The 22,597-nt window shown below is 40.4% G+C and overlaps 1 protein-coding gene across 4 annotated transcripts in view; it reads left to right on the top strand.

The window, feature by feature from the left end:
* Nucleotides 1-20,979: 20,979 nt before the first annotated feature.
* The window catches only part of NRP2 (neuropilin 2), a 218,001-nt gene continuing 216,383 nt past the window's right edge, over nucleotides 20,980-22,597 (top strand). For 2 of the 4 annotated variants that reach the window (XM_039341563.1, XM_039341562.1), the window contains exon 1: nucleotides 20,980-21,778. In XM_039341563.1, coding sequence (XP_039197497.1) covers nucleotides 21,700-21,778 — 79 coding nt within the window. In that variant the 5' untranslated portion in view covers nucleotides 20,980-21,699. The remainder of the gene's footprint in view (nucleotides 21,779-22,597) is intronic. The other 2 variants (XM_039341564.1, XM_039341565.1) reach the window with 2 other exon arrangements.

Here is a 22,597-nt window from a genome sequence, read left to right as displayed (position 1 = left end):
ATCCCTCTAGCTGTGTGTTCCATGTGTGAGTTTCATCCCACCATGTTTCCGTAATGGCAACAATATCGTATCTGCCCTCATTAACCTGAATTTCTAGTTCACCCTGTTTGCTGTTCATACTTTGTGCATTGGTGTATAAACATTTGAGTCCTTTGTGGGTGGCCCTGTGTTTCCTTTCTACATAACCTGTGTGGTGCCTGAGTTCCCCTATTGTCTTACCACCTATTTGGTTAGTGCACTTTATATGGCACTCGCTATTAGAGGCTTCATTTTGATTGGTAGCAAGGTTGGTATTCTTGTCCACACACACATCTGTGCTACATGCACTGATAGCCCTATAGTTTTTAAATTGCCGGGGACAGGGTTGTTCCGTATCAATTAACTCCCTGTCCCCGCTGTTTAGTTTAAATTTCCCTCCAGAAAATCTGTGAATTTATAGCCGAGTAACTCAGTCCCTTTTTTTGATGGATGCAAACCATCTCTTTTGTACATCTTTTGATTGGACCAGCTACTGACATCGTGACTAATATATCCAAAGCCTTCCCCTTTACACCACTCCTTTAGCCACATATTGAATTGTGCTATGCGCTGGCCTTTTCCGTTGCCATCTTTTCTCATTAGTGGACTGATCATTTTCTTGACTTTTTTCTTGTTTTTTTCCTGTTGAACGAAACTTTTATTATTATTATTATTGGCATCTGTTAGTTCATTCTGAGCCTTAGCTTTCCTGACTTTGTCCTTGCAGATTCAGGCTATTTGCTGGAAAAAAGCAGACTGATCAAAAGTTGACTCTAAAGCACTGTAAAGTTCATGCACGAAAGACACGCAGCCTCTCTACCACTTTGTTTCCCAGATCAATCTTTACTAAATAAAAGTGTTTCCCATAGCTCTGCTTTGCTAGCAGTAACATTTCATTTGAATCTTCCTCTAAATATAACTTAGTCCTTCCTGCTTGGGTATGTGAGTTTCTTCTCCTTGACCAGGCAAGATGTAATAAACTTGCCTTCTCAATTCTTTGTTTTCCCTAATTCTCTTGCAAAATCTTCCTTACCATCTGAAATTGCAGCCTTTATTTCTGGCAAGCTTGCTGTGACTTTAACAGCTTTGTAAAAGGCGGGAATAGAAAAGGACAAGACTTCTCTAGCCTGGCAATGCAGCAGTGGAGGAGACATCACCTTGTGAATTCTCATTCATGTACAGCTGATAAAGGCGCAGAAGCCTGCGATGTTGTTTGCTGCAACCTGAAAATGAACCTCTGCTTGCTTCTCTTGCGGAAATGATGAATTATTGTTGGAAAGAGGCAGGAAAAAATGGCTAGACAATCCAATACCCAAGAGAAGCCTCAGAGGATAAGTTAGAGCTATGAAGAATTTTATGAGCATTAATATGCTATCCTTGAACAGCTGGTGTTACAGCCTTACCCTGAGCCAGACTGCAGCTCCCTGTAGCCAGGATTCTATTGGCAGTGGGTCTCCAAGGTCTTTGACTAAGGAGGTTCCTCCTCACTTTGCAATCTGGCATTCTTTGAATTGAAAATGCCAGGAAGCATTGCCTTCTGCCTGCAACGTCTTCTAACACTAGTAATGTTTCCCTCCCAGTACGTTTGGCTTCAAAAAGCCTAGCTGCACATCAAACAATATCTTCACTGGATATACAAATGAAATTGGCTGATGCTTTAATAATTAAAAGGAATATACAAATAACCAAAAGAGTGACCTTGATAATGTTCCTATGTTGGATGTTCAAAAGACACTTGTTAAGGCTTTGAAGAGTTTTGTGACAAGAAGCAAATAAAAAAAATGAAAAGAAATCAAGTTCTAGGACGTTATTTGAAGGGATTAAAGATTGCTAAAAGTAAAAGAAAGGGATTTAAAGTTGGCTTATTTGATCAGGGTTAAAATAGATACGCTATTACCTCTGGTAACCTTCAATGGACTTTTTCTAATCAGGACTGGATGGCAAGATTTGTTTACAGATAAGAGATAAGATATGCAAAGAAGAGATGATTTGCTGTATTTTAAGAGAAGGTGATAAGTTACTAAAATTATTCATATTTGTTTCTGATTGGGAGGAAAGATTCAGGGTTCTCTTTATGTTTTTATTAGAGCAGTTTTCTAAAACTTTTGATATTTGTACTTTAATGAAAAACAGAGCAGGCATAATCCTGCCTCATGGATGCTGCATATGGCAGCAGAAGGCATATTTACATGTAGTCCTTCCTCTTTCAGTTCAGAGATAGGCAAAAAAAAACCTAGGCTTACTTGATCTGAGCTTATCTCTGCTGCCATCTAGTGATCATCTGGATTTTTGTATCACAGATCTGGTAGGCCATTATCAGGAAAGGGAACAAAGGATTCTGTAGATCTCCCATATCTTCATGTAGCCCACTGGTTCCACTTGGCTAAAAATATCTGTTTTGACCAGAAATACACCAGTGATTAAGATGCGGCACAAAAAGATTTAATCCTCCATCTATTTTTCATATTCTTCCCAAAGTTGCTTTTCCAAGCTGATCCCAAAGCAGTTGCTAGAGCCTATTGCAATGGTGCCACTTCTAGGTTCCCACAGTGAATGACTGCAAACTGATCTTTGAAATTTCCCCAAAGGCTTCTTTGTTGGAACAACTCCTGCTCCCCTTCAATGGTATCCTTGTCTTTCCTGCCAGGATCTACAGACATTTTTAGCTTTGGTTGCTCTGCTGTTATCACGTTACAGTATAGGCAAAATTCTGGGCAGGGTATATACACACTCCGCGATTAATAACGTTTGGTGATAATTCTATATAACTGTAACCAGAATGGATTAAAAAAAAAAAAAGGCCAATGATAGATTCGATAGCTTCTCTTAGCCAAAATGTAGTTTTAAAGATAATCTGAACAAGATTATTGTTTTTGTTCCTAAGTATGCTTTCTTTTGGCTTTAATTTTGACTGAGAGTAATTGTAGAATAAACTCATTATTTAGTTTGCCATCTTAGAAGCCAAGAAATAGGAACCTTTCCTTAGTCATGTTCCTTATATTTGTTGGTGATGATAAATTTGATGGGTTTCAAAGCTTATATTGTGACCTATCCTTAAACATAGTTAAAGAAGATAATAAACAGGTTTGTGCCCCACCCATCCAATATTTAAGTAACCACTGCTTGAAACATGATCCCAGGCAAATGGATGTTTAACTTCCACAGGAATATTCAGTGGAGTCCATCATCTTCCTGGGTAATTGGTTCCATTATCCAATAACTGTTATTCTTAGGGTGGGTTTTTTTTCAATGTTCAGTCTGAATTTGCCTTCCTGAGATTTAAATTTATTACTTGGTGTCTTGCACTCTGGGATAATAGAAGAAAATTCTGGTGTGTTATCTTTCAAGCATTTGAAGAGTGCTACATCACCCTCTCTGAATTTTCTCAAGTGCTGGATATGATAGACCCTTAGTCTGATTCTGTAGGAATCACCTTACATTCCTATGAACATAAAGAGATTCAAGCTCTCTGAAAGCACTTTGAAATCTCTTTAAAAATACTGCTTCCCCTCATTCAAATTGCAGTGAATGTCACTGTAGAACACATTGGCCCTCCTGCAGTGTTTCACAGCCTTTTCTAATTGTGTTTATGAAATTAAGACCAGTTAGAGACATGCAATATGTGATTCTAGTAGGATGTAAATATATTCTAAAATATGCATGCTCGCAAAGGTGAAAGACTGCAAGCTAAAGCCTTGCTCAATGTAGAGGGTGAGGAGATTGCAGTTGACATTTTCATGCATTTTTTGGGTTATTAAATATAGTGGAAGGAAGGAAGGAAGGAAGGAAGGAAGGAAGGAAGGAAGGAAGGAAGGAAGGAAGGAAGGAAGGAAGGAAGGAAGGAAGGAAGGAAGGAAGGAAAACTTATTTGTTGAGTTTCGGGCTGGAAGGAAATGAAATATCTCTGTAATAATTTGGTTTGGGAACCTATTTTTATGGCAGTGTTTATAACAGAATTGCTGGCTGAAAAATAAATATAAAATAAAATACATCGCAGACCTTCTGGTCTTAGTTCTCTGTCCCTGCATTTCAAAATGAGGAGAGCTGCCTCTTGCGATGGCAGGGGGAGAAACCATGGAATGTGAAACATAGTGAGAAACGTAACTAAATACATATAAAAAGGAACATGTTGTTCTTCTAAGAATTACTGCAACAAAGCCAGCATAAATTGTGAATGTTGTTTTCAGGATATATTTATAGCCATTTCTTTTCTTTCTGGACTTGCTTTCAAGTGCTCACTTGCCTGTGCCTCCTCATAGCTTCCACAATCATTTTAAAGTGATGTGTTGCATAAACATTAGACATATCTTTAACTTTCTGCCCCTTTCACCATCACTTATAAGCTAGTCTTCTATCTTCTTTTCTCTTCCAGTTCCCTTCTCATCCTTTAAGACTCTTTCTTTAATGTGTATATGATGTATGTGTGTGTGTGTATGTATATATATATATATATATATATATATATATATATATACACACACACACACATACATACATACATACATACATTTTTTAGATTGCTAACAAAGAATAAAAGGAGAACTGGAATAGCTATTTTGAGTTTCTTAACTCTCTTCAGCCAGACATACTCTTCCTAGGGCTGAGAGAGAGTGACTGGCCCAAGATTAGCCAGCTGGCTTTGTGCCTAAAATGGGACTCAAACTCATGGTCTTCCAATTTCTAACCTGATGGCTTAACCACTACACCACACTGGCTCTATTTAAGTTACAATTACCAGTACATTATTGATTAAATGCTCAGTATTTTCAAAATTCATATTCTGAGCAATGCATCCTATTCCTTTCTCTGAGACACACTTACCCTTTTGAATGGTACCAGCCCCAGTGTGAAAAGTCTGCCTAGATTTCTGGTTGGAAAGCAAGATAACTAGTAAAAGAAGTTGGGCAGAAATACAGCCTTCATGTCTGAGTACTACCTAACAAATGCTAAAGATTGCTGCTAATTTGGGCAAGAACATAAGAAGTTTGAGATCTTTAAAGTGGACCACTGCTAAATGGGTGTGAGAATGGGAGAAGGTGGAAATGTCAGGAGCTATTTCAGTAATTAATCATTTATATTTCCTTGCTCTAAACATTAAAAACAAGTAGCTTATCCTTCAGTACTTTACTGGTTAAGATGGAAATTGACTTATAGTATACCTTTTCTCATATAAAAATAACAATTGTCTAACCAGTATAGTAGAACACTTGAATGTCAAGTAGAGCCTTGGTTTCAAATACTAACTTAGCCATGATGTTTATGGAATGACATTGGGCCAGTCCTTATTTTGCATATAATCTGTCATAAACGTGAAGTTTCCTTCGGTTTGGCTTCTGGTGATTCCAAAACCACATCTAGGCCATTTCCTTGGCAATTGGCATGGAAATGATTTGCTATTACTTTCTCTCAAGAAGTTTTCCAATTTCCCAGTCTAGCATGGAATTCTCTAGTTAGTCTCCCATGCAAGTACTAACCAGGCTCAATCTTGCTTAGCTTCTGAGTACAGACAGGTTAACTGGGTGCTGCCACCTGCTGGGGCAATTTACATGGTTGTTAATTGCACTCAGTGAATGCTTATTATATGCTCAGCACCAGCATTGAGAGAAGTGGTGAAAAGAAGGTCAAAAGGTCCCCTTCTAGGCCAAGCAGAAATAATTTGAAGGAGGATGGAGAGAGGTGGTTTATCAGATATGCAGACAATGCAAAATTGAAAGGGACAACTAACATTATAAAAGGCAGATGCCAAAGGACGTCTTTGGGTGGGAACACTAAACTGAAACAAACTAGATGAAATTGAACAGAAGGAATTTTTTTTATCAATGGTTACCTTTTCACCTCCCTCCCCCCCAAAGTAAAAAAAATACTCAAATATAAGATGAGAGTAACCTAACTTGGATACAGTCCATTAAGGTGTCTTAATGGTTCAGAAGTTGAAGTGCAGTCAGTGGGCAATGTATCTAAAAAACAAACAAACTAGAAGCCAAAGCCACTGATAGATTAGGTTGTACAAATGGAAGCATAGTGTTCGGATCATCAGAAATAGTTGTTTTGCTTCATTCTATGACAGAGTGCAAGACGAAATACTGTCTCTCATTCCTAGCATCACATTTTAAGGACTGAACATTTATGCTGGATCAATTTTTAAGGAGACCAACATTCTGTGTCCATAGCCTGTGCATGACAAACAGGAAATAAGGATGGCCTCTTCCTCCACCCTTGTTTGCTAGCAAAAATCTTGAAGGTATGCTGCTAGAGGGAACATGTAGTCATGAAGGTTAACAGTCTTCTCCTCCATGAATTTATCTACAGTAGTTACATTTTAAAACTATGTATATTAGTGGCCATCATCATACTTGAAGGCAAATTGCATCAATAAAGAAATATTTTTGTGTAGTAGTCCTGAACTTCTATGAACATTTAATGATTAACTCTGAATTTTAATACTCTGGGACTGAGAAAAATGATTCCAAGTATTATATGCAGTGTGTGATTTTATAAAATGTGTTCACCTTCATCACCATTACCTACCTTCTTTCTAATCCAACATTACATTTTTTTAAAGGATAGAGGGGTATAATAAATTTGGCTGCATTTTACTGTACCATTTCCATCTCTATGGTGATCTTTCTGACATGCAATGCTAGAACTCTACACAATATTTCAAGAATGGTTCCATCATACATTTAGATAATAACATTACTATAGTGACAGTTTTTTCAATTCTTTCAATTTTTTTCTAGTGTGGAACTGATACTTTTGTATAGCTGTTGCATAGTGACTTCATATTTTCATGGTATTATCCTCCATGATATCAAGATTTCTTTTTTGTCAGATAAAGTCATCCCAGAACCACAAATAGTATATGTGATATTTGGATGTTTTATCCCATATATCCATCTTTGTAGTTGTCTCAACTGAATTGCATTTTTCATTATAAAATGTATTAAGACAAACCTATTTTGGAGTTCTTCATTTTCCCATAAACCTGAAGAATTTGGTGTTACTGAGAAATTTACTATTCACCTTTTAGCTCAATGTTCTGTACTAACTTCGGGTAATATATTAACCATGTTTAAAACACTGGTCTCAATACAGATCCTTAGAAGCCCTCTCCTTTGTATATCTCTCCAGAACAATTACTCATTTCTTCCTATTCTTCATTGCCAAGATACTAGAGCACACATTCTCTTATGTCATAACTGCTAAGATTTCCAAGAACCTTTGCTGACAGCTTTTGCCATAAGCATTTTGAAGTCAAAGTGTAATTTATCAGTAGTTTCCAATTTGTGGTCAGAAATCATTAATGGCCTGTATGGGTTCTACAAATGATGTTTTTTATTGGTACCATAATAAAACAGATTGTTTAAAATCATATAACGGTACTAAATCAACTAAGATTTTGGTGATTTTACTTGAGGCCTCAGGAGAACCCAAGAATCTTAAAAGCATTGGTGATTCTTCAAAACTTCAGCCATTAAAACTATGAATAAATATAAGAGGGTTTTTTTAAATTAATTTGGGGTTCTGTAGAAACTATATTGGGAGAGATGTCTGTGTCATGGTGCCCACAGATGCCATGTTACTAATTCTTGATATATGTGATAGTTCTCAAAAACTTTTAGTAGTCCATATAAAGAAAAGCATTGGGAAAAACCGTGCTGTATTTAATTAAGTCAATGATACATGTTTTGAGGGCACACTAAAAAAATGTCTAGGAAATTAATAAGAGATTTAAACGTACAGAAATCATTTTGGCTTTTCTTTTGCAAATTGTTCTTTAATAAACTTCATAACAGCTTCTCTTAATGCTTTCAATGACCTGTCATTGATGATGTTTTCCAACAGATCCTAGCAGGGTTATCTTGAGACATTTCCCATCTTGAAGCAACAAACTTATGTATCCTTCCTCCCATTTCATATGTAGAAGTCCAGTGGACTGAAGACAATTTATCCTGCAATAGCTGATTGCCACCTTATGGGGTCCTCCACCCAATCGGACAAGATTACTCTATCTGGCTACAACACTAAATTTCAAATCAAATCAAATCAACCTTTATTGTCAAAGTACAATATGTGTACAATGAGATTGGTTAAGCCTCCCTTCATGCAACCCCCCCGGACACAATTCACAGTGACAACACACAATCTTATTACACCACGTGAACTTATTGCACAACTAGACCTAAAAAGTAGGATTGCTTTGCTTGAACTCTACACGATTGAAGGAAGACATGACAAATGTCTCCAAATATTTAAATGACTTCTTGTAGACAATGGAACATGCTAATTCTTGACTGTTCCAGAGAAAGGAACAGATAACAGCAGCTGCAAACAGAAAGAAAGCAAAGTTTAATAAACACTAAAATATGTCTTATTAGTTCAAGCAGTGAACGTGACACGGCTTGCCTTAGAAGTTGCAAACTCAACCCTAATGGATCTCTTGAAGCACAGTTAGATTATCATGTCAAGTAGCATTATTTCTTGTACTGAGTCAGTCCTGAGGCTATACCAGATACAAAACTTGTTATGCTCTAAAAATGATTAGACTCTGACTTGAACTTTAGAGGAAAATTGTTTATCTATATTACTAATTAATTACACCTTCCAATTGTTGGATTCCCTTCTTTTACATTGCATTTTTTAAAATGTCTATTCAAATAATGTCAGATCTGGACAAAGACTGTCAGAAAATTCCATGGCATAAAATTAATTGGAAAAAAATCCTACAAGGCAACAGTGGCCAGGCACTATTCTGTTGTTGCTAAGAAGACCTCATGGATATATTCATGAAGTTACCAGGAGTCAACCTCAACTCAAAGAGCAACTAAAATGATCAAACACCTGGAAACTAAAACATATGAAGAACGGCTGCAGGACTTGGGTTTGGCTAGTCTAAAGAAAAAAAGAAACGGGTGACATGATAGCAGTACTCCAGTATTTGAGGAGCTGCCACAAAGAAGAGGGCATCAAACTATTCTCCAAAGCACCAGAGGGCAAGACAAGAAGCAATGGTTGGAAACTGATCAAAGAGAGAAGCAACCTGGAATTAAGGAGAAACTTCCTAACAGTGAGGACAATTAACCAGTGGAACAGCTTTCCTTCAGAGATCATAAGTGCTCTATCACTGGAGATTTTAAAGAAGAGACTAGACCAATGGTTCTCAACCTTTTTAATGCCGCGACCCCAACCGGTCGTAAGTCGAGGACTTTCCCAGCCCGGGAGCGCCGCGCATGCGTGGTGCCGCCTCCTGCGCCGGCTGAGGCGTAGCTGGCAAGTGGCAGAGATGGCACAAGCCGACCAACGGCTGGGCCACAGCTGGCCCAGCCCAAGGGATATAAGGCACCTGCCGGGCCCCACACGCACCAGCAACCCTCCCTGCACCCGCCGGCCTCCCACCTCCCACCCCTGGCCCTCTTTTACTTACATTTTTAGTAGTTGCTCAGCAGGGAGGGGTGGAAACTTCCAGACAGCTCGCCTTCACTGCAGACAACTTGCAGCACCGTTTGCAGAATGGGACTTTTGGCGGGCTCAGCAGGGCAGAGACAGCCTGGACAATTCCTATTGGCTTTTGAAAGCCAATAGAATTAGGCTCTATTCAAGAGAGTCTATTCTATTAGCTTTCAAAAGCCAATAGAATAAAAGGGAGTAGCACAGCTAAGGAAAAGGGGGGGAAATGGCGGACTGCATTGTTTGGCGATCCCCATGAAATGGTCGTTCGACCCCAAATGGGTTCCCAACCCACAGGGTGAGAACCACTGGACTAGACAGTCACTTGTCTGAAATGGCATAGATTCTCCTGCTTGAGCGAGGCGCTGGACTAGAAGACCTCCAAGGTCCCTTCCAGCTTCTATTCTGTTCTGTTCTGTTCTAGTCTCTATTCTATTCTATTCTATTCTATTCTATTCTATTCTATTCTATTCTATTCTATTCTATTCTATTCTATTCTATTCTATTCTAATTTATTCTATTCTATTTTCTATTCTATGCAGCAGAATTTACCTTAATCTGCCCTGCATCAAAGTAAGAGTGTTTGCTGTCATGCTTAAATATGTATTGGTAAAAAAAAAACCTGGGCACTGCAAATTCAGAAATATATTCTAGAAAACTGTACTGCAGCAAATAGGCAGTTTGTGTATAAATAATACTTCCATGTTCATGCACTCATGCTTAATGCACATGTTCAAAAGATAAGGGGTATAACTTTGGTCTATCAAACCAAAAACGGGGAAAAACTATCTTTAAATTAGTGAATTAAACAACAGGAAAAAGTCTATTATAAAGTATTATTGCTAGAATAGAATAAAAGGAGCATATGGGGATTTTTTTGTTTGTGTGCTGATTCCAAGGATGTGCCCATCCTTGGAATTCATTTTTAAGGGAAGGGCTTTCCACCCCCATTGCATTCTTCTCCTCCAAAGAACATAGTGAAGGTGGACCCGTAAAGAAAATCTAAGTCATTCACCCAAGTCTGCAAAAAGGAGACAGAAAAAAAGAAAAGATAAAATAAAGGCCTGATGACAAAGCTTTGAGCCAGCCAGCAGTAGCTGCTGCCGCTGCATAATAAGTATGGGAAGTACGAGGGAAACACCCTCCGTTTAGATCCCTCATCGCAGAGAGGTCAGTAGCAGACGGCACGAGGCTTCTTCTTCCTTAGAATTCAATTTGCTGAGCTTCTCGTTCAGCTACATTTCAAATCCTGAGGCTATTTCTCACTGAGGCTCTGGGCCTCGTGTTTGGAGCGTAATTAATAGCTGCCAAAGGCCCAGCTCCTCTCCGAGGCCCTCTCTTGCCGCCCAGGCATTCCATTCACTGGTGTGGTGTAAAACATCCGTTTACCATCATCCCACCGAGGGCTTTTTTTCCGCCTAATGTAGCCACCCAGTAGGACTCCGAGCAAATATGAAAGCAGCCGAAGAAACCTTTAATGAAGTTAACCCGCTGGAACCAAGAGGGTGGCTGGGAAGAAGTGCGCTTTGAAAGACTCAGCTGAATCAGAAAGAGCTTTTTAAAAAGGAAAGAAAATTAAATGGGAAAAGAAAGAAGATCCGTTGCCTCTATACCGTTGAGATATTGAGAGAAATAATATTGGCACCCTTAGATTTGGCTTCATTAAATTCACATGCTTGGGTTCAAAGCTTTTTCTCCCCCCCCCTCTTTTCCTTCCTTTTTTTCTTCCTTTCTTTCCAGCTCGCTAATGTTTAATTTCCTTCTTCTAATACAAATTCAGCAGTTTTTAATGTTTCTCCAGCTATATCACATTCACTTCTTTCTGTCCCTCCCTCCCCATACTATTTCTACAGACTGCCTCACGTTTACCTTTGTTCCTTATTTGCATTGTTTCTGTCTTCTTTGATAGTTTCTCATCTGTCGTCCTCCAGTCCTTTCTCTGCTCTGCCTGCATTTTCCTAATTTCCTTCTGGTTTCACTCTTTTCTGGTCACAGCTGCCCCCTCATGGCTTCCAGATGTATGGCAGTTTCAAAGCAATGGGAGGTGAGGGAGCACTAAAAGCTTTGCCCACCGAGGAATTATAATAGTGCTAATTAATTTGAATGGAGGCGGAGAAGCACTGCAATCCCGATATAATCTTTAAAAAAAATGTAATTTACTTTCATTGCATATCATACTCTAAGAAAGGAAAGGAGGAGAAGAAGAGATATTTGTTTTACAACTGCCCTGTAAGATAAAGTAGGCCGAGACCAAGCTCCTAGTCTAATATAATTGACTGTCATCATTTTAGGATTCTCTGCCAGAAGTCTCTAGGTTACCAAGAAAAAACACTGCAAAAATATATTTCCCAGAACACAAATCTTCAGACAAGTAACAAAACTATGAAGTAATTATGAAAGAATGTCAACTACTGCTTTGCATCAAATGTGAGCTCTATAACAAAATTCACACTTGTGCTACTTTTTTGTGCCCGTTCTGTGTAAAAAGCAATAAGAGACTTTCTTTTGGGCAGGAGATACAGTTTTCATCCGATCCTTAGTTTTGATAACAGCCCAATAGGTTGTTTCAGGTTCACCACAATCTGGTTGTTTCATTTTCACCATGTCAAAACTAAATTTCTTATTAATTCCAATCCAGCATTCTAACCACAATAGCACTCCAAACTATACCTATTAATAGATAAATAATAGCACAGTTTCCAGAGTGCTATTTATAAATACGCAACTGAAACTTTCTTAATTAAAAGATTGTGCCACTGGATGTCCATTTTTTTAATGGTCCAGGTATTAATTTAAAAATTTTCTACCAGAAGGACGGCACGGTGAAGGCATGCTTCTAACCAAGTGTCACCAAGTATCACCAAGGAAACACTGGGACTAAGGTCAACAAAAATTGATATATACACACTTATATTTTGTACTACTCGTTAAAGGTATTTAGTCATAAGAGTTGTTAGAAGTTTCACATACTTGCAATTTACTATCTTCCATTATGAATAAAGTTTTGTTTTACTAGATAAGTAAGTTGCCCTATCGAACTATTTTGATACATTAACCCAGGCATGTCAAACTGCCAGCCCACGGGCCGGATGCATCAAAACCGCACCCACCCCATTGCCGGCAATGGGGGAAAAGTCACAATATGTTGTGTGACATCACGTGACATTGTGTGTTTGACATGCCTGCATTAACTCATTAGGAAATTGCACATTGACCTTTGTCTAACTTCCTGTAGGTTACACTCCCCCAAAAACCAGAATGAAGACAAACACAAACACAAACACAAACACGCACACACACACACACACACAAATTGTGGATTAATATGAAATATTTTCCTTCAAAGTCAATATTTTCCCAAATTGCCTGTATTCAATTTCAATTCAATTTTTTTATTATAGCCTTTAGCCAGCAAATCAAACTACCAGTCTAATAAGGCACCCCAGCTGTGAATTAATTGATCCCATATCCATATTTCTTTTATGTGCATGACCTCCTCCTTGCATGCAATCCTTGGCATGATCGCTGAGTGAGAAAGAAGAAAAAATGAAATCCCATCATCACTGTCAGAAACATATTTCAAGAGTACCCTTTCTTACAATGGAAAGTTGGTTTTTCAGGAGTGGGAGAAACTAATGGCACTTCCATGCTGGGGTTGTTGTGCCAGTTCACAATCAGCCCCAGACCTGTCCACTCTCATATCATCAGTTGATTCCAAGTGGCTGGATTGATTTATTATTGGCTGTCTACACTAGATTTGAAATTGCAATCAAGCTGATCTTTTTGGTTGAGATATTTCAGCTCTGCAGAGCTTGTAGGTGGTCCATTTTCCCCACTGCCAGGAACTCTTGCCTCAGCCTGGCTCTTTTCTCCCCCTCTCCCCCCCATAGCATTGTTTTCATTGCTTCAGAGTGGGCAGAAATGAAGATGACAGTGAGTCAACCTTACATAAGCTGAGAAAGTCTGAAAAGTTGAAATATGGAATTCTATTGAAGGTATGTCATACAGTAAAATCAAAGCTTTTTGTGACCTAGGAAGAAGGAGAATATAATAACTTAGCTGGACTTAAAACATGAGGTATAATTGTTCTTTCCGATTTGTAAGAATTCCATTGTGTTTACCTGACATACTTTAAAGGCTATCTGAGATGCCACACACTGAACTCGATAATGAAATGTATGTATGTATGTGTGTGCCTTCAAGTACAATGTTGACTCCTGACTGCCTTGATCTTGATATATATATATATATGGGGAAGTAAACAAAGCAAACATGTTACTGAAAGGTTTTGTTAAACATGTAGTGAGTTCTTCCAGCATACTTCTTTCTTATTCATCTTGTAGATTCCGTTTCTTGCTCTATGTTTCCATTAAATCATTTATCTTTCTCAGGTTTTTTTTTCTATTTCCTCTAGCTCTTATTTGGACATGTAGCCAAGACAATGAAACCCATTCCTGGATTTCTTTCTCAGAAACATATATCCCACTTTAGCTATTTGATGATGCAAATCAAATCAATTGATCCATCAATTCATTGGTAGCCTTTCCCAACTTGTTGCCTACCAGATACAGAATTGTTGGGCTGCAAAAATCGGTTAGTCCCAATTATTTCAAGAAAGGTAGTCCATCAATCTGGAGGACACCAGGTTGTTTCAGCCCTTCTACTTAATGCAGTCCCACTGCGCTATGAAGAGGAGAGAGAGACATAAAACTTGCCTTGTGACTGAAACCTGGCAACATCAGCATCTGCATAACTGCAGCCCATAGACTCAACCTCTTCTCTCTTCTTCCCCAGTGCAAAGTGACTCATTCTAACAGAGTTATTGCTTGACTGTTTGAAAAGGTGAATGACTTGGGTTAGACCAGTGTGGTGAACCTATGGCACGTGTGCCAGAGGTGGCACTCAGAGCCTCTCTGTGGGCACGCGCGCCATTGCCCCAGCCCCTTTTTCCCCCGCAGCCCCCTCCTCACCAGCAGCCCCCCCGGAGGAGAGTCGCCCCCGGGCACAGAGCAGCACAGCCAAGCATATGGCAGCTGGCAGCAGGGACAAGACTCCGCCCTCACACTCTGTCATGTGCAGATGATGCTGCGGGGCATGAGTGGAGGGCGTGGCCACTGTGGCACTGTAGAGCCGCCTGGGCGATCTGGGCCCTGGAGGTGGTGGGTGGCCTGGCGGGGGGGGGCTGGGGATGGGGATGGAGCGTGCGGGCCGGAGCAGCGGGGGGCAGGTTTTTTTGGGCACTCAGTCTCTAAAAGGTTCGTCATCACTGGGTTAGACTCTCATATATATACTGTTGTGGTTTGTTCCCCAATGAAAGAATGATGACAAATTAATATTAATTCTTAAGACAAATCATTAATATTCTAGGAAGAACAAAGAGATGAGATGTGAAAGAAGAAATTAGTTTCATCCAGACAGGAACTGAGAATGGGACAATATTTGAAGATGCCAATTTGAAGATGCCCTTTTGTGAGAGGAAATTCTTTCCCATAAAAACTTCAGCCAGCATTTCATCTATGACAGTCTTCCAGCTAAAATTTATTCCAGATGCTGAAGTAAACAAACTATTAAACAGCAATTAAATTACAGATTGTCCTATTTTCTGTGAGGTTTTATGAAGGATTTTCATACCCTGAGATGGAAAGGTTGGGGGCAGGAGACTATTAGTGATGGCGTGTTAAGAATTAGGCTTTAATTCCAGTGAAAGTGACATGGGCTAGCCTTCCCTGCCCACTTCAAATGAGAAATCTGCTAAAATCAGTGTAAATGCAGAATCCAGATCCAGGTCAGACTCAGTAGCTCCTACCAATCATCTCTGCAGTTGCACTGCATCCAATACAGCTCTAGGCACGTAGATTTCCACAAAGCAGAAAACTGATAAAGAATGTAGTTGTACATAGCCAACATATCTAAAGTACATAAACTTTCCAAATCTAGGGAGGACTGGGAAAGGCCATAACTCTGGTAGAGCAAATGTTGTGCGTGCAGAACAACTATGGTTAAAGTGAGAAAAATACAGTCTAAAACTCTGCTACTGGTAGCAGTGCAAGTTGCAAAACATGAGCTGGATAGGATAGGCTCATTTGATTTAACACAGCTTTAACACAGCATAGCTGACTCAGGAATTCTGGGGGTTGAAGTCCACCAGTCATAAAAGAGCCAAGGTTAGCTACCTCTGGACTAGGAGATCTCCAAGGTCCCTTCCAGCTCTATTCTGATTAATTTATTAAGCTTCCTGGGCTCCTATTATGTCCTACAGCCACAACTGCTGCTGTCCTCTCTTCCTCTCACTCTTCTTCCTCTCTATAGTAGAAGATGGGGGCAATTCTGGAGGCCCAGTCAGGGAGTGTTTTGGAGGGTTCGCCATTCGAAATAGCATCTTAAGCCTACAGGAAATTTCAGGTGCGTATTTTGACAGTATGTGTGCTTTTTGTGGCACAGTTTTGGGAAATTCTGGGAATGACAAAATGAGAGTTGAAAGACTCACTTGGCACTGTATGTTGCCTATTTCCTCTTTGTAATGTGGACTTCATTCATTGTATAACATCCTAAACACAAACTTTACACTAGTAAATCTCCTATTGTATTTGACAGATATTTATTTTGCCATCCTACTGGATATATTTAGGATTATGTCAGTTTTAATTATTATATTCCCCCACTCTCCTTAATGGTTGTGTTTCACCGCTCTCAAAAAATATGTTTTTGTAATAGCAAGATAAGAATTTGGACACTCTGTTACAGTTTCCTGGAGCTATTTATAAATGTATAAATAAACAAATAAGGCATGCAAGGCTAGCTTGAAAGGAATCAAGCCATAAATTAGCCATTAAAATGTCACACTTTCATGTTGAAAATTCAGTGAATTACACTCCTGTTTTCATTAACAAACTGCTATTAATGGCAGGTGAGATAGAAAAAAATTGAAATGTCTGTATGTTTAGAAATAGAAACAATAATCAAGGTAAAACTTACAATTATTTAACAAAAATCTGCTTAAGGAATTCCCTTGGTTTCAGTTAGAAGGAAGCCTGTACATGAGTAAACTTTTCTGAGAGTTTTCTTTATATGATGGATCACAGCAATATATAGATTTTATTAGTAAGAATCAACTAACACAATTTGCAATTTTTGTTGATCAATCCAAACAAATTCCACTGACTTCAAACAAATTCCACTGACTACAAAATGCGTTGGTTTAATTTATGTATTTTAAAACATTCTATCATGCAGGGAAAATGATTATTAAATGTCATCTCTTCAGGTATGCCAAACATGATTTTACGACCTCTAAAGAACCAAAACAGTTAAACTTTACATTACCAGCTCTTCCAGGTGTCCTGATCTTAGACACCTTGCCTCTTCTCCTCAATAACAATGTGTAAACTTTCTGAAAATAACATGCTTGTTAATTAGTTAATATCTAAATCACACACACATCCAGCCTGTTAAATTATTCTTGGTTCGGAACAAAACTAAACAGTAGATATCAAAAACTCCTCTTAGACATCTGTGACAGAGTTTACAATGTCTCAAGTGAGCAGGTGCAATTTGTCATAAAGACAAAAATATATCATTATCAGATGGTTTTAACAGAAGAACTTTTTATAAGCTGTACTAAAAATGGGCCAGATCCGTTGAGAAGTTCTGTGCAATGCAAAATTGAGCTCCCAAAGAAAAACAGTGAGTCATCTTGGGAAAATAATCACCATTTATTTTCTAGGTTTAAAATGTTGGATTATCTCAGTAATCCTTACAGATCATCCAATGTTCCCCTCCTCCTTCTCTAAAGAAGAGAAATAGCCTAAAGCAAGAGGTACAGCTTGTGTCCCTCTGGTGTAGCTAGAAATTCTACCAATTTTGTTTGAAGAAAGAGGTTTAATTGTAGAACATTTTAAAACAAAACAATGAAAAGTGGCTGTGTAGTATTTGTCAAAAGAGAGATGGAAGGGAAAGGAAGGGGAAGGGGTGGGACATTGTCAGGGTTGGTAAAAGCTGGAGAAAGAAAGCAGTAGATATGATACAGTTGCCCAAATAATCTTGTGGTTTTTTCTGCAATCACAAAGTATTTTGACTAGTCTAGCTTAGTGATGGATGCTTAATTTATTTAATTTAAATTGTTTTTGCCTAGCTTTTCTACTATAAGGCATCCAAACAGTATGTAAATATTGACAGTATGTAAATATAGTAAATATTCAATAAATGTAAAACAAAACGTTCTCCATTACAAAGCCAGTAGGACTGGAGAAAAGCCAGATCTTCACTGGTGTGCAGAACTTTTCAAACTTCAAGGAACAAGAAACTGCACAACAGGGAAGGGGAAGTACAACTGATTGCAAGTATGGCTCCCATGCTGCCACCAGCTTAGTTTTAGGAAAAATGTTTGCAGCTCTTCAGAAAATTAAATTGAAAACAAGTGATCCTTACATTTGCCCTAAACTCTATTGTAGCCCTTTAATGGTAAATCTTTCTGAGTGCTATTGTAACAAAGCAAAAATCCAGTGAAATTAGCACATGGAAATGTAGAAGCATCATTATGGAGTCTGAATGGTATTTTTGAAAATTGGTACTTTTGCTAAACTGCAGGATGATCTCTTCTACCCTCTGCAAAAGTTTAAATATTTACGTAGAGTGCTTGTACATGCCACTCTTAGGGATTCTGATAGGATTCTGATATACTGTACATTAGAAAGTAAGAGAAAGGTGGGAGAAGAAATTAAGGTTTGACTGATAAGCAGCAGTGCAGAGGACAGTGTGCTCCTTCTGTGTAAATGTTCACAACCAGGGAAAGTTACAGAGTGTTTTAACCAAATTTAAATACTCATGAGACTAAGTAATAGGTATACCATACATAGTTCTTCTTTGATTGCCCCATCTCTCTGAATGTAGCATTACAGATTTTCATTCAAAATACTAAGACAAATATGTGTCTGAAATTAAAACAAGAATAAAATAAATATTAATGTAGCCTTAGGATAGTCACACATGTTTTAAAAACACAAGAAATATAGAGCAGTCTTCCCCAAAGGTGCTAGATAGCAATTCCCATCAATTTCAGTTACCTTGGCCAAATATTTTAGTCTAGTAAATCTGGAAAGTGTCAGCTTGGGGAAGCCATCTGTCTTTCAATCCTTTTTAGAATAGCTGTTACCATAAAATAAAGGCAAACTCTTCCTCAAGATGGGCTCGGCTTCTGGTGACTATCTGGCCATATCAGCATTATTTTCTCAGCACCAATAGGGAGACAGTTTGCCATTGCCCTCTTCTGGTGATGCTTTTAGATGAGATTTCGTGGTGAGGTTTTATGGATAGTCACCAGGTACAAGCACTTCATCTTTTTGGTGCAGTGACACTTCTTTGTCATAGCATCATGAAAATTTTTTTTCTTAATCTGCCAATTTCATCTCCCCTATATCTCTGTCTATTTCTTTTCCTTAGTACTTATTCTTTTTTGACTTGACATGATTTCATATTGCTCTTTAGAGATTCAATCAAAATATTGGCTTTCCAAGGACATTTCTATACCCATTCCTCCAGCACAAAGCCAGTGTCTAAGAACTGCAGTGAAGTGCCTGGTTTCCCCCTCTTTTTTTGGGGGGGGGGAGATGAGAGAAGATTTGATCTGTGTGGGTGCAAGCAACCCAATTCTAGGCTTTAACTGAAGTCACAGTATTCTTTTTGTTCTTGGCATTCAAGAATACTTGAATACCAGCTATCTCCAGAAATATGCCTCAGTTCAATGGCATTTACTTCCAACAATTTATATAAGGACCAGCATTACAACTTGATTGACTGTCCTGATTGACTTGTGCCAGTTCATAATGATTAGTCTTGTACCTGGCGCCAAGTACAGACCATGATCAGCACATCGTTTGTTCAACCTACCTTAGGAATTTTTTCAGAGCCTATGCTTCACTGGCCCATCTGATGATTTCTCTGTAACAACATACTGAACACTGGTGGAAACTGAGCAGCCCAGTCTTATAGGAATGGTGCCAAAGGGCCCTTTCTTACTATCCTTACCAATTGGGCCCAGGGAAGCCTATGTATGAATGGCACGTGGGTTTTCAGCAGATGCCTTGGGAGTGCTTCCAAAGCAGTTCTTATGAGAAAAGCCAGTGTGCTAATAGGCTTCTCATGACTGTTTCCATAACTAGCAGCAGCATCTTGGCATATCCACAGGGTACCATGCCAGACCTTGTCATAAGAATCAGCTGCTGTGGTTTTGTTGCACGTGTCCTGCCTGCTTCCCAGGGACCAGGTAGAAGAGTGTGTGTGTGTGTGTGTGTGTGTGTGTGTAGGGAATAGGCTGCACCTGCTTCTGTTCCAGGACCAAAATATTCTAAGGTCCCTGTGGGTGACTTCATGAGCACCTCCAGGAACTTGCATCCAGCAAAATTTGCCAACTATTTCTTCTGGGATTTGAAAGGAAAAAAATGCTACCCAGTCCAGCCTACAAAATCTCCCACAAGGTTTCCCATACAAATATTAACTGATCCTGCTTTTCTTCCATTCCCAGTGGGGTTAGCTAGATGCCATGTGTATATATTGCCACAGCAGCGTATGATGACAGAGTAAGTAAAATTATTTTGATCTAGACTTTGGATAAAAAATGCACAATGCCCATATTATGCCATGGCTTACATCGGATTTCATGCTGCCAAAGGTAGAGTTTTGTATAACCGGTATAACTCTTACCCAAGCAAAAACATGTCCACTCTTTTTTCAATTACCACAAGTTATGTGAGCCAATCTCGGTCTTAGGCTGAATCGTTATCATTTTCCCAGGGGTAAATTAATTTACTATGCTGCTGGCAAGATTTATGCAAAAAAAAAAAAAATCCTTCTACTGTGGTAGCACATAAGGTATCTCCTGCCAGCCTTTTAAGTGTTATTTGTGTCTCTCTCTTTGTGTGGGTGGGTGTTTGGAGCGCAGAACTCCGGTTTATAGTTGGAGAAAGCTGTTAAGCATTGAAGCTATCACCTTCCGTCGACAGTCTGCGTGTATAATTTTAAATACCTATCACTTTATGGAGGGATGCAATATGTAGCACGTTCACGCGACCTCCCGAGAGCGGGGAGAAGCGCCCCACCGACAGCCCCAGCCAAGACACCCAGCGAGGAGGAGGAGGAGGCCTCCGCGCCGGACTTGTTGCTTCTGCCAAGAGCCGGGCGTGGGCTGCAGCCCAGAAAGTCGGGGCCGGTCCGGGGAGACTCTCAATCTTGGTGCAGCAGGAAAGGACGGCGAAGGCTTCTTCACCGCCTCGCTCTGCCTTCGCTTCCCCGCTGGATCCCCGCCGAGTTCTGAACGTGGACTGCGCGGCGCTTCGCGGGCTCCCCCCGCCTCCCCTCCCCTCCCCTCTCGGGGTGTTTTGTTTAAATGAGAAACATAGAAGGGGCGGGCCCTGGGCGAGCGTGTAATCGGATAGCTCTGCCTTTCTGTCTGACATCCACATGCTGCTCTGCCTGAAAAGGCGGCGAGGAAGCCGAGGCGGAGGCAGAGAAAGGGAAGAGCAGCAAAGCCCGTCCGCGCGGCTTCAGTCAAGACCCCACGCGTCGGAGGAAGGAGGCGGCGGCGACGACAGAGCAGCACTCGAGTGGCCGTTAGTGGCGCCGCATCCGGAAAACGCCTCAGGCGTGAAGCTGACCGGCGGCCGCTTGAGGGAGCGAAGTGGCAACGCGCGGGGGAAGCAGCCGGGCGCCGCGGGCTGGGGAGATCGCCCTTCGCCGGGAGCGCCGGTCGCTGCGGTCTCGCTCTCCGCCGCCGGGCGAGGACTGAGGGTGCGCGGCTGGCTGGGTGCGATGCCAAGGCGGCCCGCTTTTTTTTTTTTTTTTCTTTTCTCGGAGGCTTTGCGAAGGACCTTGCCAGGGATGCTGTGCTAAAGGCGACGCCGCTCTGAAGAACGGGGGTCTCTCGCGTGCTCCTGGGCGTGTGTGCGTGCGGTTCTTCTGCTCCGTGTGTATCGCCGGCTGAGCGCGCCTCCGTAGGGCTGCCCGGTGCCTCTTTTTCGTGCTGAACGTCAGGAGTTCCCTCCAGCTCTCGCCGATCTTTTGGGGGGAGTGGGTTTATTGCGGAGCCGGGAGAAGGAAGCCACCGGACCGGATTCTTCGTCAGAGGAAATTCTGGGACGGAATCCGGAGAGTTGCGAAAGAAAATCCCCGCTCTCCCGGATCCCAGCGCGCCTTGGGAGGAATCGCTCTTTGGCCATCAAGGATTTCTCCATCCTCCCCGAAATGGATACAGTTCCTCTGCTCTGGGGATTTCTCCTCCTTCTTCGTTTGGCCGGATCGGGAGTCTTGGGGCAAGCAGCAGGTAAGAGCTAAGGACCACCACTCCTATTTTACAAGGCATCTCCAACCTGCCTCTGTCAACCAATTTCCTTCAAGAGAGAGGGGGAAGCGGCCAACCCGGGTTACTCAGTCAGATTCTGCTTTTATCTACGGCCGTAACTCTGCTCCTTTACTGAAAAACAACTTAAGCCCTACTTGAGTTGGTTGCAAAAAATGGTGACTTTGTAACAAACTGAAAAGTCGGGTTGTTTTTAGCTGTCTATGTCACATATGGAATAAATCAAAGATCTAAACATACCACACAGTCCCCCTTGCCATGTAATTTTTGTGGAGGCGGAGAGAAAATGTAACTTTTCCAAATCTGTCCTGTCTTTAACAAAAAGACGTAAATCGGTTCTAAATGTGAGGTACGTTTCAGATTTACATTTCTAAAATAAGAAAATTCCGACCGTCGTGGTGCTGGAAGGGAGATTCCCTTCTAGAAATAGAAAAGTTTGCATTTTCAAAAGTGAGTGGGTGGCTTGGATTCGGGAAAGAACAGCCGACCGCATCTTTTATGCTTAATATCTAAGAAATACAGTATCCGAGGATGTCCTTTGCATATGTTCCTGCACGTGCACGCACGCGCGTACAGGTGTGCTTTCTTCCGCGGGGAGAAAGAACTTTATACCAACAATATTGGCTGAAAACTCTTGCAAAATGGTTAGGAACTTTTCTGAATGAAACTTGCTGGCCAAGAAAAGGGTGCAAGAAAGAATTGAGGCAATCCATATGGTGCATTTCAAGTCTCCCAGTCTATTTCAAAGCGCAGTGAATTGTTAAAACCATCTACTGCTGCTTT

The sequence above is a fragment of the Crotalus tigris genome, unplaced genomic scaffold (assembly GCF_016545835.1).
Source record: "Crotalus tigris isolate CLP2741 ecotype Arizona unplaced genomic scaffold, ASM1654583v1 scf7180000017767.837487, whole genome shotgun sequence".
Classification (NCBI taxonomy): Eukaryota; Metazoa; Chordata; class Lepidosauria; order Squamata; family Viperidae; genus Crotalus; species Crotalus tigris.
This window is presented reverse-complemented; position numbering and strand designations above follow the sequence as displayed.